This window comes from Rhinolophus sinicus, chromosome 1, assembly GCF_057876585.1.
Source record: "Rhinolophus sinicus isolate RSI-liver-muscle chromosome 1, RSI-T2T, whole genome shotgun sequence".
Lineage (NCBI taxonomy): Eukaryota > Metazoa > Chordata > Mammalia > Chiroptera > Rhinolophidae > Rhinolophus > Rhinolophus sinicus.
Window position 1 is genome coordinate 207,552,083 of NC_142501.1, and position 15,344 is coordinate 207,567,426.

Here is a 15,344-nt window from a genome sequence, read left to right on the forward strand (position 1 = left end):
TTACTCACCACTGTTCCACTCATTCCCAAAGCGTTCGTAAAGTGTGTTTAACTGTCACCTTAGCATCAGATTTAGGAAATAAAATGAGAGCTTGATCATGTTCGGGAAGAAGGTATTAGATCCTTGTTAGGACGTTCTGAAGTCAGACATACACACAGTCGGGCAGGGGAGCGATGGCAATTGTTTCTGAAGAACTCATCTCTTCCTTCCACACCCTCACTATTGTCACTTATGTTACTCTTTCTAAAGAAACAGAGAGAACAAAGCAAAGATGTCACTGGTAGGAAACGATGACTGCTTAATAGCTTTTTTTTTTTTTTAAAGGTTTAAATGTATTCTATTCCCCCTGTCCAGGTATTCACAATACTCATCCTTAGGACCTGTCTTCAAGTATAAAGAAAAGCACCTTTGAACAGCAGCAGCAGTAAAGATCGGTGACCCTGATTCTTTTCAATGCAACTAGAGTGTTTTCTAAGGCTAGTAAATTGTTCAAGTTACACTATATCCAGTATATGTATATCCAGTGTAACTTGAACTCATAAACACAAATATTATGTCATTTCTTTTAGATTCAGTATGTTATTCAATAAGGCAGTTAAAGTACATTTTATAAAATAAATTGTGAATTATGTAAGTTATAATCAATTCTCACCTTATTACATTTTAGAAAATATTTACTATTTTCTATATGCTGTTCACACACATAAAATTATTTTCCAGTCACTGAACCAATTAATTTTTAGCAGCAAATACCTTATTGTTTCATTATTTTTTTTTAAGTTTGATCATTATACCTAATTAAATGTGTGGAGTTTTGCTGAATTTTTATGGAAGATTCTTACTTAGTTATTCCCAAAAAGCCAAATCAGATACATCTACGTGCACTGAAAAAATACCATGCTCTTTACCATACTACACACTTAATAAATAACATACATTTAGCAACATAGTGTATTATGTTGTTCGTAATTAGGTAAAGGCAACATGTCATATTCTCACATTGTTTTCATAACTAATTTTTAAAATGAATAAAACAATTATATCTTACACCATTTTAATCTTGATTGCTTTAGTAATAAATCTTTTAAGATTCATTCCATGACTTTGACTGTCTGCAGTTTTCATTATATTCCCTCAAAAATGCATGATGCTTTATTTGAATTGAAATAAGGAAGTCAAACTGTTTCTGAGGAAAAATAATATCCAGTTTGGCTAGCTTGATGATGAAAACGCACTCTGTTAATTAGGTTATATGAAAAACATTTTTCATACTTGACAGTTTCACACTGAATGAGCTGCAAAGTTTTGGCAAAAACAAAATTGAACCGGCTAGCAACAAAAAGCAATTTATCCAAAACTATTTATGAAAATCAAAAAAGAATGTTTAGATTCCCCCAAAGTGTGAGTATATCAGGTTTAACATGGTATAGCTCATTGGAAAAAAAAGTCTAATTCATAGTCATTTGATGTCTTGATAAAACCTATTTAGTATATTTCCCAGAAACTGAAAAAATGAAAGGACTAGGTAAACAAATCCTTTGGCAAGTCAGATGGTTTTCAACTCTTCACTTTCAACAAAATTGGAGGGCCTAATTGAATAGCCAGCTCACAGATCATCAAATCTAATTTTTTGAGGTCAAGAATTGAGTGACATTGCTACGATAAAACTACATTGCCAGGTACAATACATGCTTAGAAGCACAGGGTTTCTAAGGGCATACAGCTATGAAAACTAGAAACAGGAAAAACTGATGTACAACCCTTCTCATTCTAGCAATAAGACATACTCATCTACAGACATGAATTTTAAAAAGCAGTAATATCCACATCACTGAGATGCAGTTCCAATCAATTTTACATCTACTTAATAATTATGAAAATCTGTAACATTTATTTTGCTTTGATCGTGTACCAATAATACTTTAAAGGTAACTCAGTCCAGAATCAGGCGATTTGCTTTCTGTGTAACCTTCAGCGATTTACTTAATCTTTCCGGGCCTCAGCGTCCTGCTCTGCAAATTGGGGCTAGTAGCAGGACTTAGCAGTCTTGCTGCAAAGACTGAATGAGTAAACGCATGTAAAAGGTCTTAGCACCATGCCTGGCGCACAGTGCGCGCTACACAAGCATGGCCTATTATCAGTTATCAATTGCAAAAGCCTTAGAACTAAAAGCCCGTGGGTTTGTCTGGGCCGGCAGGAAGAAGGTGCTGGAGGGATCGGGGTCCAGTCCGCAGGCACATTCGGAGAGAGACAGGAGATGCGCCAAGGACAACTGGGGAAGAGACTGCAGGCCTTGGAGCTACCTACTTGCAGGAAAACCGTACAGGATCATAGGAGAACAGAGGGTTGGGAGAGGTTAGAATACGCAGTTTCACGTACGGTGCGCATTATAAATGTCTATGGCTGTCGACTGCTCTGTGAAAGAGCAGCAACAGCATCAGGCCTAAACGCCCCTGACGACGGACGCGGGCCAGCGTCTCGCTCCCCCGCGCGGGCCGGCTCCGAGCTGGCGCCCAGTCGGCCCTCGGGCCCGGGGAGTCGCGCCGGTCGAACGCCCGACCGCGGGGCACTGCAGACGCCGGCCGCCGGCCCGAACCCCGCGAGCCACCGCCCGCGCGGCCTCCCCGCCGCCGCTCCCGACGCAGCCCGGCCTCTCGAGGGCGCCCGCGCAGGCGGCAGCCGGAACGGGCCCCGCGCGGCTTCCGTCGTCGGACTTTCACTGCGATTGTCACCGCCTCTTCCTTTCTTCCTTCCCCCGGTTCCCTTTCACTTCCGGGGTTACTCTGGATCCGCTGGTTCCGTAACAACATCCCGTTGGCCTCCCTCGGGCGGCGGGACCGGTGCAGCCGCCGCCTCGCAGGAGCGCCCGCCGGCCGGGCCCGCGCCCTTCCCGGCCCAGGCCGCCATGGCCACCAACCCGCAGCCGAAGCCGCCTCCGGCGCCGCCGCCTCCCCCGCCGCAGCCGCAGCCGCCGCCGCCGCCGCCGGGCCCCGGGGCTGGCCCGGGCGCGGGCGGGGCGGGCGGCACGGGGGCCGGCGCCGGGGACCCGCAGCTCGTGGCCATGATCGTGAACCACCTCAAGAGCCAGGGCCTCTTCGACCAGTTCCGCAGGGACTGCCTGGCCGACGTGGACACCAAGGTGCGGGGCGCGCGGGGGTGCGGGCGAGGGGAGGCCGGCCCGGGCGCCGCCGGCTGTGTCCCGCGTCCGAGCACGGCCCGCTGCGCCGCGGCTTCCCGGCCGGGGCCCCCCCCGAGCGCGCCGCTGCCCGAGCTCCGGGTGCAGCCGCGTTGTCTCCGCGCTGCCGCTCGGTGCCGCGGACGGTCCTCCCCGCGTGCAGCCGACTCGTGCCCGGCGCCGCGGGCGCTGGGAACGTCGGGCTGAGCGAGACTGAGCCATTTGTTCTCATGGAGACGCGTCTGCACACAGTGACCGGTGCGGTCACGTCTGGTTCTTTTTTTTTTTTTTTCCGCGGTTTACTCTGTTTCCATACTCCTCTCTCGAAGATTTCTGTGCGGTAAGCGTCATGTCTTTGTCCTTTGGAGAGTTGTTAAGTGGTCATCGAATCAAAGTGTGTGCAGTGTGCGTCGCTGGATTGGGGGCGGGGAGGGAGTAGTTGCAACAATCAGGAGGTAGAGTTGGACCGCGAGAAGGTGGGTTGGGGAGATCGGGACGCACGTGTCTACCGGTGACTGTCTGATGTAGGTAACTTAGACCAAGTCAGTTCTCTAACGTGAGAAGGGGGTGGGGCGGGGGGAGAGGACCGGAGCCTAGCCGTTCAGTGGCGAAAGGACGGAGGAGGGGTGACAGCAGACAACACAGTGGAAGGAGGACAGGAGAAGAAGAGTTCAGGAGGAAAGAAAGGGAAAGGTCTGCAAAGTGGTTCCCTGTACAGAAGAGTTAGGGGCCGGGAAAGGGGAGGGACTAGAACCAAACGTCAGGGTAAAAGGGGTGTGAGCGGGACCAGGTCGCTTTAGCTGGTTGGGCAAAGGATGAGCAGAGGACACCAAAAAGGAGCAGTCTTGGTGAGATGGGTGGAAACCAGTGCAGCCTGGAATTCTGGAAGCGGGTGAGGCAGGAAGCTTCAGTTGGGAACACTTGGGAAATTGTTGAGGCTTTTTGTTTATTTGGGTTGGGGGGCGGGGTTGGGTTGTTGTGGCTTAGATCTGGTTGGGTCCATTGGATGGGAGTTTTGATGGGGTGAGGGTTTTCTCATAGCACGTTTGGCCGTTGTGAGGATCCTCGTTTCTTTGAGATTGGGATGTTTGCATTGTCCACCAGTTCTTCCCTGTGACTCTGTTGACCAGGCTTTGAGTGAACCTGCATAAAATTCCGCTGCCTCCTCTGGGAAAAACTTCCTGAAAATCTAGGGACATCTTTCCTTATAAGGACTCACCCCCCCACCCCATGTGCACCAGAAGTACAATGGCCTTTTCAAAGCATTGGAGTTTTTGCACCACAGAGAGTTCAGTTTACTTGGGATATTTATCTCCACAGGAAGTATATAGTTTTCTCACTTCGTTTTAGGGAGTATGTACAGCACGTTTTTTGAAAATAATGCCAATTGCCTTTTTTTAATGGGAGAGGATTAGACATGGCCAGGTAAATGTTATCCAGATAAAGCTGGTTATTTGTATCCTGCAAGTACATGTTTCACTTTATTAGTCTCATAAATCTACGAATCTGTGTGTTATTGTGTATATAAATTGAAAATTTACGCCGATGAGGGGGCTACAATTATAAGGCTCAGCTTTTTCTTCCTCCCATCCGCACTAAATATTTCTGCTGTATGTCTGTAATATCCCTGCCAGTCCCTCTCAGTGGAGACTTAAAACCTTTTCTGGGGAGGAGGAAACACAGTTTCTTTGACAGTGTAATGAAAACCAGGACCTTCTCTCAAGAAAAGTGCACATACGTATATTAAAGATGCTGTTTTCGTAATTCAGAAACGGTCGGCTGTCAGCAATTTCATGTGGATCAACTTAATGAATAGTTTCAGGGAGTCCAGGGAACACAGAGTAAGGTCCCCTTTTTTATTGTTCGAAGCTAGAAGAGAATTGAAATGATAACGCCCTCCCCAACAGAGTGGGACTCCTGGGTATGGTCTCATGTTCTCTCTCAAAAAAAAGTAAGTTTGAATGTCTCAAAAAATATATAAAAGCCCAAGTTGTCTTTGATATGAGCTTAACATTTCTATCAGTGTGATGCATGGGCCACAGTAGAAATAAGTTTCCCTATTCCTGCAAAGAAGCATCACTTTAATGGACTCCTTGGGTCTCATCTGTTAAGAACACCTCAGAGTTGAGACTACTTGTGGTATGCCTTTGTTATTGAACCCTGAAGACTGACCTGTGTTAGGTAGTGTGTCGGGGCTGTAGCGGGCACTAGATTGTCAGTCACATGCATAGTTAAGAATCAAGACATCTGACACCCACCAGACACTCTCCAAGAGCAGCACCCTTATCCTGCCCAGTGTGGTAAAGCAGAGTGAGAAGGACCAGTCTGGTGCCACTCCAGCAGACCAGAGGACCCCTCAAAGTGCCCCGGGAAAGAGATCCGATGAGAGCAGACCAAATCAGCCCTTCCACCCCTGGAATTGGAACCTGGGACAGCCCCAGAATCTAACCAGTGCTACAGGCTCCTGTGCTGCAGGCTCCCGTTCCCAGACCCCTGGAGCAAGCTGACAGGTTACAAAGCCATCCTGACCCCTCTGCACTGATTAGCACCTGGAGAGTGTGGGGAGGGAAGGTCGAGTGGCCCATCACTCTGTCCCAGGCAGGGAGCTCACCGAACAGGTAACTATGGCACCTCTGTCCCCAGGCAGTAATTTTCTTTTTAGATTTGAAAGGAATATCAAAGACAGAAATACACAAATTTATTCACCCAACAACTATTTATGATGTACCAGGCACTGTTAGTTGCCAGGAGTACGGCAGGGAGCTAAAATTCCCTGCTGTTATGGGGCTTACATCCCAGCAGAGCAAAACAGACAATAAATAATGCGTGATAGGTCCTATGGAAGAAATAAAGCAGGATGAGGGTGGAAAGGATTGCCAGTTGGTCTTGAGTGAGTTCGGGGAAGATTTTGGTGAGATGCTATTTGAGCCATTGCTGGGGGAACTGAAGTTGCTGTGCAGGTTTCGGGGGCTCAGTACGCCAAGTAGAGGCCACAGCAAGTGCATGAAGCTGCGGCAGAAACTGCTGAGGAGAAAGTGGAAGACGATGAGGTAGGAGTGGCTTCTTCTCCCTACAGAGCTCTGGAAGGCCTTGGAAGCCATCGTAAGAATTTGGCTTTTACTGAGCTGAGAAGCCATTGGCAAGTGTTGTGCAGAAGGACGTGCTCTGACTCCCATTTTAGATGCATTGACCGTGGTGATTTTTAATGGTGTCCCCCTCACACGTCATGATCTGGTGTGGACAATAAATTATGTGGTTGCCCTAATTTTAGAAGATTGACACCAGCTGCTATATGGAAAACAGACTTCAGGGGGGCGAGGGTAGAAGCAGGGAGATGGGTTACCGTCATCGAGACAGGAGATGAGGCTGCCTTGGACCAGACTGGTGGCAGGAAGGGTAGTGGCAGGTGGTCGGGTTCTAGTGCCCACAGGATTTCCTAATGGGCTGCATGTGGGGTGGAAGAGAAGGGCAGGAGTCAAGAATGGCTCCAAGGCTTTTGACCCAAGCCCTGGAAAAGGAAGGAGAGAGACAGATTCCCAGAAGAAGAATGCGGTCTGTATTTCCCTAGTCATCGGGCTTTTTACTGAAAGAACTTGGAAAGAAGGAAAATTACCCGTTGTTCAAATTTCGCTTGTTACATAGGGTGACGAGTGCTAAGTGCATTGTGATATGTGAGCCTAATGTTTCTGAAATTTAGGAATACTGGCAAGAAGAAATCCGTTTTACTGTTTTGCTGAAAATCTTCAGGCAAAAGGATTAGTTTTAGTTTGCATTGATTTTGGATAAATGGAGAGAAATGATCACGAGACTGTTTCTTGTAGAGTTGAAAATAGGAATCAGCAAAAGTCTGGAAACTGGAAGGGCTAAAACAACGTCTCAGAGGGATAAAACCTTCCTCATCCACGTTGGAGATAGTTGCCCAGTCGTCTACCAAGTACTTGGCATTGCTTACCTGCCAAGCAGTGTGCTGCGCTTCCTGAAAACAGAGGTTCCCCTCCGGCCCCCAATGCAAAGCAATGCAAGAGCTGCTGAGATGACAGTATGTGTAGAAGACAGAAGGAACAGAGGACAAAGATGCCGTGAGCCTACCTTGGGTGTCAGGATGACTGCACAGGTTAGGGGGAGCTCTGAAGGTGAGAAGTTGGCCAGATGGACGAGCAGAGGGGATGGGAGGTGCAGAAGGTCAGAGGCATGAGAACTTGCTGCTGGAGTAGGAACTGTGAAGCCTAAGGGAACGAAGGGCAGAAGATGCAGCGAGACAGTGTTGTTTAAAATCATTTGGGGTTGCTCACTTATCTACGTCACAAGCCACATAAAAGAAGCTATAAAGCCTGTGAGTGTTGGGGGACAATGGGGAACGGAGTGTGCAGTCCTGATTGAGTGGCCAAGCATTCCTTCTGCGTAGTGTCCTTTTAAGTAGAGGTGACATAATGTGGGTCCTCTTGCCTGCTTCCCTCACATCAGGGGTTGTCAGGCTCAGCACTGTTGACATTTTGGGCTCCATGGAAGGTTCTTTGTTGGGGGGTGGATTCCCCTGTGTGCTATAGGATGGTCAGTGCCATCCTACCCTTTACCCACAGAATGCCAGGATCAGCTCCCTTCACTTGTCTCCAGACTTTGCTAAATATCCCCTGGGGGGGGGGGGCAGGGGGGAATCACTCCCACTTAAGAGCTGCCGCCTTACATCAACTATAATGCCTCGTTTCAGTGGTTGTCCCTCCGTAGTTTCTCTTGGATCCGTGCCTTTCAACCTATTTCTGCCACCCCAGTACAGACCTTTATCACACTGGTTATGGCATCTTTTCCTAAGTATATTTTGTGTTGTTTACTCTTTCACTGTAGGAAGATTAATCATCAGAAAGCTTAGATGTCACATATCACCCTGGGTTACCATTCTGTGCCCCATAATTCCAAGCTTCTTGTATAGCTGCCTGGGCCCTTCCAGCCCCAGGCCCCAAGCTATATTGCCAGTCTCATTTCTCAGCTGTTTTGTATTGTCTTCTCCAGCCAAATTGGACTTGACATTCTGGACCCCTTCCCCCCAGTGTTCCCCACCACGTTTTCTCATCCACTTGCTCTTACGTTACATTGTTGGCTGTACCCACAAGGCAGCCTTTTGGATTCCAGGCTGCACCTTGAAGGTCTAGCTTAAATACCACGTTTCAGCAAAGGCTTGATTTCTCTGCTGTGCTCCCTTTGCTCCAAATCATCTAACAGCACATTTATTGGTGTCCTATTTTCTAGTCCCTTAACTACAAATGAGAGGTATATCTTTCTTCTTTGTACTCCTCATGTATCTGCAAATATCTTGTCTTAGACACAGTAAGCAGTGTTTGAAGGCCTAAAGCAGCACTGTTATAAACTGTGAAACTTTGTTGCCATGTTGATATGCTAATCTAAGAAATGTTAATGTTGATGCTGTTAAAAAGACCAAATCTTGAGGCAGTCAGTATTGTTGTTGTATAACATTGGAGATTTTCAACATTTGTGTCTTTTTTTTTCCTTCCTAGCCTGCCTACCAGAATCTGAGACAACGTGTTGATAACTTTGTTGCCAACCACTTAGCAACTCATACTTGGAGTCCCCATCTCAATAAGAACCAGCTAAGAAACAACATTAGACAACAAGTGCTCAAGTAAGTCTCAGAACCGCAGAATTCCTGGGTGGGCCTGGACAGTCACAACCTACTCTGCTGGAAAGCAGAGACATTAATCAGAAGTTTGTTCACCTGATGCTAATTTCGTCAAGTTTGGTGTGGCTGCTTCATATTGTGATGCAGTGTGATTTTAAAGTGGGCTCTAGTGCTTCACATTTCCCCCACAAATAAAAGTCTGGTTTCTCTGTAGACCTTTGGAAATATTGAAGGAAGGGAATGACAGCGTGGCTCAAAAAACAAAAAACAAACTAGATATAATATAAATAGATGGTAAATGCTGGAATATCCGATAATTTACATTCAGCAGTATTTTCTTGGCCTTAAAAGAGGAGGCTTTATTATTATTGTACAAATAAAGATGCTAAACACCACTGAAATCAAAATGTTCCCCTGGTTTTTGAGGCCATGTCTTCTTTCTTCTAATACAGCCCACCAACCTTTTTTTCTTTTGCATTTTATTGTGATTTTTAACTCTGCTTTTTAGTAATGATATAGCCAATAAAAGAAGAAAAGTGCATTTGGACCTATCAGATCCATTTTTGGATGAATGTAAATAAAGAGAATGAGAAGAGCTGGAATATTTAGAGGAACCAAAAAAAAATCATATTTATTGCCAGAAAAGCAGATTTACAATATTATTTTGTTTTTGCTTGTAAATATTTTCCAAGACAAGAAAACTTGGACCTTCTGTTCCTGCTTCAGCACCCAGAAAGGTGACTGAGTTATTTAAAGACCCCCCCAGTCTTCCTGCCTTGACAAATATTTATATTCAAGCCCATCTTTGAGAAGAGATGTGGCTTTTCAGCATTTAAACAAATCTGTTTTATGCCCGCCACCTCTTAATTGCCTCCTGTCCCACGGGAACCTTGCAAGCCTACCTGGTGTGCGACTGCACTGATAGTTCTGACCCACAGGAAGTCCCACAAATCACACTTCACACTGACTCAAAGACCCATTTAGCCGCAGGTAATACTAGAAACCAGGAGCCTGGGGGCTCAGACTGTGTCTGCTTGTGAAGAAGAGAAGAGGGAAATTTAACAACAATAACTGTGTTGTCTGCATTTTAAAGGATGTTTGAGGAACCTGTAAAGAGTCCAGGTGAGATCAAAAGATGCCGTTAGAGGGCTGCATAATAATACCTGTAGGGAAAAAGTCAAAGCCTTTCCTGAAAAAGTGGAGACTGTGGGTGGACACTCTGGAAGGTTACTCATTTCCAGGCCTTTAGGAGAACAGTAACAAAAAACGGAGGTGGAGGTGGGGCGGGAGCGTAAGCTTCCCGCTCTGTCACCGCCCACTTATACCCCATTACTGAGTGCTTTCACTCAACAGTTTGCATAGCTGCCTCCCTTTTCACAAATGATTAAGTTGCTTCCACGTTTGCTTTCTTTTCTTCCTGTTGAGAGACTAAGTGGAAGGCAGAGCTCCTGGAACTGCATTTGCTCCTTAGCATACAAAACCTATAAAGTAGGGGAGCAGTCATTCTGTTCTTTTAAGGGAACTAAACTCAGTCTTGCCCATGTAAAATCAGGCACTTAAAATCGTCGGTGGAGCAGTCAGTATAAGACACCGTTTTCACAGAGTTGGTGTTTGGTGAGGGGTTCTTGTGCCATTCATCCTGGCACGCTCTGCATGTGGGTGAGGAAGGCCTCTGCTGGAAAGAGACATTCAGAATAATTGGATAATTTAGTCAGTGCTCTTCCTGGGACACGTGTAAATTTTCTTCTAGCTGTGCTATTTGGTTTTAAATGAACTATTGTCTTGTTTAAGTTCCATTAGTAAAGTTTTATGTTACTGATAACATTTTACAGCTTCCTTAAAGAAACTATGTAGTTGTGTCTAACTTAATGGTATAGGGATGTACTGGCCTCTATAAACACAGCTCCAGATAGTTTCTCTACTACCTTGACCAACAGTTGACTGTTATGTTGAGCCATGTACCGCTGCCATTTTTATAGAACAAAAATAGTCTTAATAGCAGCAGTTTTGGATGCTTTGACTTAAACTGCAAATTCAATAGGGAGAATTTTATTCTGTTTCTATATTGATTTGTACAACAGGATCTAAAAATGCTAGCTAGCTCAGAAAGAATGCTCTTAATGAAAGGATTTAAAAGGAAGACAAGGGAATAGCTTTAACCAGGACCGTGCCAGCTGCTGGCATTTGGGCTTTGCCCTTGAACCTAGAGTGTGACTTCTCCGGTCGTGAGGCCGCGATAGAGCGCCCAGTAAGAGCAGTGTGGTCCTCAGCACCGGCCTCCAGTTTTACTCACGGTCAGAGCTGACCGACCACGGTGAGAATGGACAGAAGCAGAGGGGCCAGAATAAAGGCGACCAGAGAGACTGAAGCAGTAATTTGGAGTGAGTGGGTTTTGTTTATTTTATGACTTTATGCTTGTGCCTTAAATCAAAACATTTTTAGGATTGGTTATTCTTGTTTCTTTTCCATGTGCTACATGTTAAAGACACTTCTAAGATGTAACAATATTTGCAGGATTTGCTTTTTTTTTTTTTTAATCTTGGAACTTTAAAAAGCAGGTTACCTACTTTGTGCAGTCATTTTTCTCTATGGCCCACATAAGTAGAATTATCGTATCACAAGGCTGCAAGGGGCCTCAGGACATAGCAGTGAGATTCATCCTCCCCTCCAGACAGCTGCACTCAAACAGCCATGATGGATTAGGGGGTAGGGAGCGACGCCTCACCCCTTCTGCAGAGGGAGCCTGAGGCCTAGGAGCTGGAAAGGCTCAGCACCCCGCTCTCCAGCACTGTCCGGGAGACAGTGCACCCCGCTTCTCCAACTCTTTTTAGGAAGAAACAAGGTTTAAATGCATTTCTTAAAATAAATTCACGTCCTTTTTTTTTTTTGCCCCGATGCCTTTGTGATGTTCTGCACATTTGGGGCCTAGTTGCCCTGTTCGCTCCGCTGTCTCTTGGATGGCGTATTTCTTGAAGTTTTTTCTTCTCTTCTCTGGAATACAACACTCAGCTCCAATGTCTTCTCCCGTGTGAAGCATTCCCAAATTACCTCAGATCCGCCTAACAATTCTTACTCCGCCCTTTCCCCACAGTGTATATATGTCCTGGTGCCCGTCATCGTGTGTTGTAGTTGTTTGTGTCTGTTTCCCTCTCCGCAGCAGCGGAGACGGGTCTGATTGTAGCAGTGGCGAGCAGCAGGGAGCCTGCTAATGTAGCAGACACTCCTAACATAATTGTTGAAGGAATAAATTACCCAGCTTTTTTTATAGCGAGTAGATAATAAAAAGAAAGCCAGAAAAGTCCGTAAGTTTTTTTTCTGTGCTAAAGTTTTCTTTCTTGTTCTTTATTTCCTTTTTGTTTTATTGTAAATTTGATGAAATTACACTTCATGTGTAGTCTTCAGTTTTCCTGGAGACTCTAATCCTTATAAAAGGCTTAACATTTTTTTGTTTAAAAATAAAGATGCAAAGTCTATTGATTTATTTTACACCCAGAACTCAGCTTCGGTGATCATTTATTCCTATGTGTCACGGCAGGACTGGGGTAAGATAAGTATCACCTGTAAGCCCGGGCTCTACATAGTGTACTGGGTCTAGTTTGGAGGCTGTTTTGCTTTTGTTTTTGTTTTGTCTGCTTTATATTTCCATTAGTGACGCAGTGGTGGAAAGCTTACAGACTTTTTGCAGTACAGTGTGTCTAAATGCCACTGTCGTGTGAAACTTGTTTTCTGTTGCCTGTTCTTTCTATGTCCAGATGAATGGATTGAGGCAAAAAATTAAGGCTGAACATTTATGTAATCAATACAGTTTTATTTAAAAGTAAGTACTGCGAATAATACGGTTTTGGGTTTGTTTTAACCTTTCTGTAAATGACCCTGTTTCAGATCAGGAATGTTGGAGTCTGGTATCGATCGAATTATTTCTCAGGTTGTGGATCCAAAGATCAACCACACATTCAGACCTCAGGTGGAGAAAGCCGTGCATGAGTTTTTAGCCACACTAAACCCCAAGGAGGAGGCAGGTGGCAGCTCGGCTCCCGACGAGGAGCGGCCCGACGCCTCCGTCATCACACAAGGTGCTTTGCTTTTCCTCTTGGTCAGTTCCATTGCTTTCTTTCTTGAACTGAGTGTCGAGTTAGGGATATTTGTTTTTTTAAAACATTTCTCTACTTGGCCACTGTAGTGAAATTGTATTTATTTGAAATACCACTCAAATTCCTTAACTGGCATAACATTTTTTTTTTATGTCAATACAAAATAATAGGCATTTTAGTAATGTACTGGGGGGGGGGAGGTGTATGTTTCAACAGAGGGAATAATTAAAATGATTAGAGATGTTGTTTTTTGGGAGCTAGACTGTTCTGTTCTCAGGTTTGCATGGTTCTTTCTAAGACACTGAATGAGTGAGGTAGAGAATTTAGAGCATGCTGAGAACGAGCAGTGGCGCCTGAAGGCCGGAAGGCGTGTGAATGGTACGCACAGCCTATGTTTCATGTAAAGTTGACAGTGGGATGTAGCATGGATTCAGCTGAGGGGTTAACCTTCATCAATTTATTCTAGAACTTGTCTTTCCCTCGAAGGTGTTCCTGCTCCTGGGCCCAGCGCTAACGTGGCCAGTGATGCCATGTCAATATTAGAAACTATAACTTCTCTTAACCAGGAAGCTAGTGCTGCCAGGGCTTCGACAGAAACGTCAAATGCTAAGACGAGTGAGAGAGTATCCAAAAAACTCCCATCTCAGCCGAGTACTGACACTGGTCCTGAAAAAGAGAGAACCTCAGAGGAAGTGGCTGATAAAGAAAAGCCTCCACCTGACTCTGGAGGGGAAGGACAGGAAACAGCCCCGAAGTCTGAAGAATTTAGTGACCTCCCTTGTCCGGTTGAAGAAATTAAAAATCACACAAAAGAGAGTAATAGTTTAGTTCTCATAAATAAGGATGTTCAACAGGAAAGCAGTGACCAAAGAAATAAATCAACGGACAAAGGTGAAAAGAAACCAGACAGCAATGAAAAAGGAGAAAGAAAGAAAGAAAAGAAGGAAAAGACGGAAAAGAAATTTGATCACCCAAAAAGAAGTGAAGATATACAAAAAGTAAAAGATGAAAAACAAGCAAAGGATAAAGAAGTAGAGTGTTCAAAAGTTCCATCAGAAAAGAACAGTAACAAAGCTAAAACGATTGAAGGGACAAAAGAAGGTAAAAACTTGCAAAAATCGACAACAGTTTAAAGAACGATCAGTAACCATTGGGGTGGGGTGGGGATCAAATTTGCCTTCAAATTTTAATAAATTTGATGCTAGTATTTCAAAAGCCTGAGAACTTATACCACCTTTGCTTAAAAAATGAGCTCTGTATATTTATTTGCTATACTAGTGCACTAATTCACAAAGTATCTGAGCAGAAAAGCTGTAAACCTTATAATTTAACTCTTAAAATTTATTGTCATACATTATTCCAAGCAACTTAATTCATAGTTGTATATTTTAATCTTTACAATATTAAGTAGTAAATATTTCAGTTACTTTCAGTTGCTTTTATTTCTATCATTTCCATCATAAATCAAGTTTCGTTATTTTTACAGGATAATAATTTGCCTTTGTATTTTCTGGAAACACCTCTACCCTGTTGGTTATTGGTTGCTAATGAGAGATTTTTATTTCTAAAGATGAAGTTCTTTAACATGTGTTTAAGGCAGAAAATCCTAAATGTAACTTAGGAAGTGGGTTCTGAGTATGTCACTATGCCAAGGTGATCTGTCCGCTGTGTTTTCTTGTCTTTGTGAAGATTGCTCGGTGCTGGACTCTGACGTTGACGGGCTGACCGACATCACAGTCAGCTCTGTCCACACCAGCGACCTGTCATCTTTCGAAGAAGACACCGAAGAGGAAGTGGTCGAGTCTGACAGCATGGAAGAAGGGGAGATTACGTCAGACGGTAAGGCATTTTACTTAGTAATGCCTCTGAGAGGCTGCCCGATGAGCATGTTTTATACACAGACATGAGTGTATTGTGAGAGACAGTGTGAAAGTGGCACAAGCGTGGGACTTTGTAGTTGCAAGATTTGTTTGTCCCAGCTCCGAGGTTTTCTGTCTGAGCAAGCCTGGTAAGTTACTAAACCTCAGCAAGCCTTGGTTCTCCATCACTTAACTCCGTTCCCTAGGGCTATTACAAGATTTAGATGAGGTGATGTACATGAAGGTGGTGTGTGTGTGTGTGTGTGTGTGTGTGTGTGTGTGTGTGTGTGTGATTTGAGGGAGCACAGTCCACAAAACTCCCCTCACTTTTGACACTAATTGTAAGTTTCAGGTTCACAAGACCACCCTTAGGTTTGATAATTTGCTAGAAGGACTCCCAGAACTCAGTGAAATCTGTTAAACTCACTGTTAATAGTTTATTACAGCTAAAGGACACCAATTAAAATCAGCCAGGGGAAGAGGTGCAGAGGCCAGAGTCCAGGAAAGTCCCACACACAGAGCGTCAGGTTGTCACTCACCTGCGGAGCCGTGGGCAGGGTCTCTTTCCCGGCATCCGTGTCTGAGAG

General features: G+C 44.8%; 1 protein-coding gene and 1 long non-coding RNA gene across 3 annotated transcripts in view; one reads left to right on the plus strand and one right to left on the minus strand.

Moving 5' to 3' along the window:
* LOC109452126 (uncharacterized) overlaps positions 1-2,605 on the minus strand; it is a 417,227-nt gene extending 414,622 nt beyond the window's left edge. Inside the window, exons 1-2 of the long non-coding RNA XR_016019177.1 lie at positions 2,308-2,605; positions 9-243 (exon numbers count right to left, since the gene is read on the minus strand). This is a non-coding gene — a long non-coding RNA (uncharacterized LOC109452126). The remainder of the gene's footprint in view (positions 1-8; positions 244-2,307) is intronic.
* A 168-nt stretch (positions 2,606-2,773) lies between these two features.
* The window catches only part of BOD1L1 (biorientation of chromosomes in cell division 1 like 1), a 51,608-nt gene continuing 39,037 nt past the window's right edge, over positions 2,774-15,344 (plus strand). The window contains exons 1-5 of one of the 2 annotated variants that reach the window (XM_074321440.2): positions 2,774-3,139; positions 8,686-8,810; positions 12,690-12,880; positions 13,385-13,999; positions 14,588-14,737. In XM_074321440.2, the coding sequence (XP_074177541.2) occupies positions 2,906-3,139; positions 8,686-8,810; positions 12,690-12,880; positions 13,385-13,999; positions 14,588-14,737 (1,315 nt within the window). In that variant the 5' untranslated portion in view covers positions 2,774-2,905. The remainder of the gene's footprint in view (positions 3,140-8,685; positions 8,811-12,689; positions 12,881-13,384; positions 14,000-14,587; positions 14,738-15,344) is intronic. The other variant, XM_074321445.2, reaches the window with a different exon arrangement.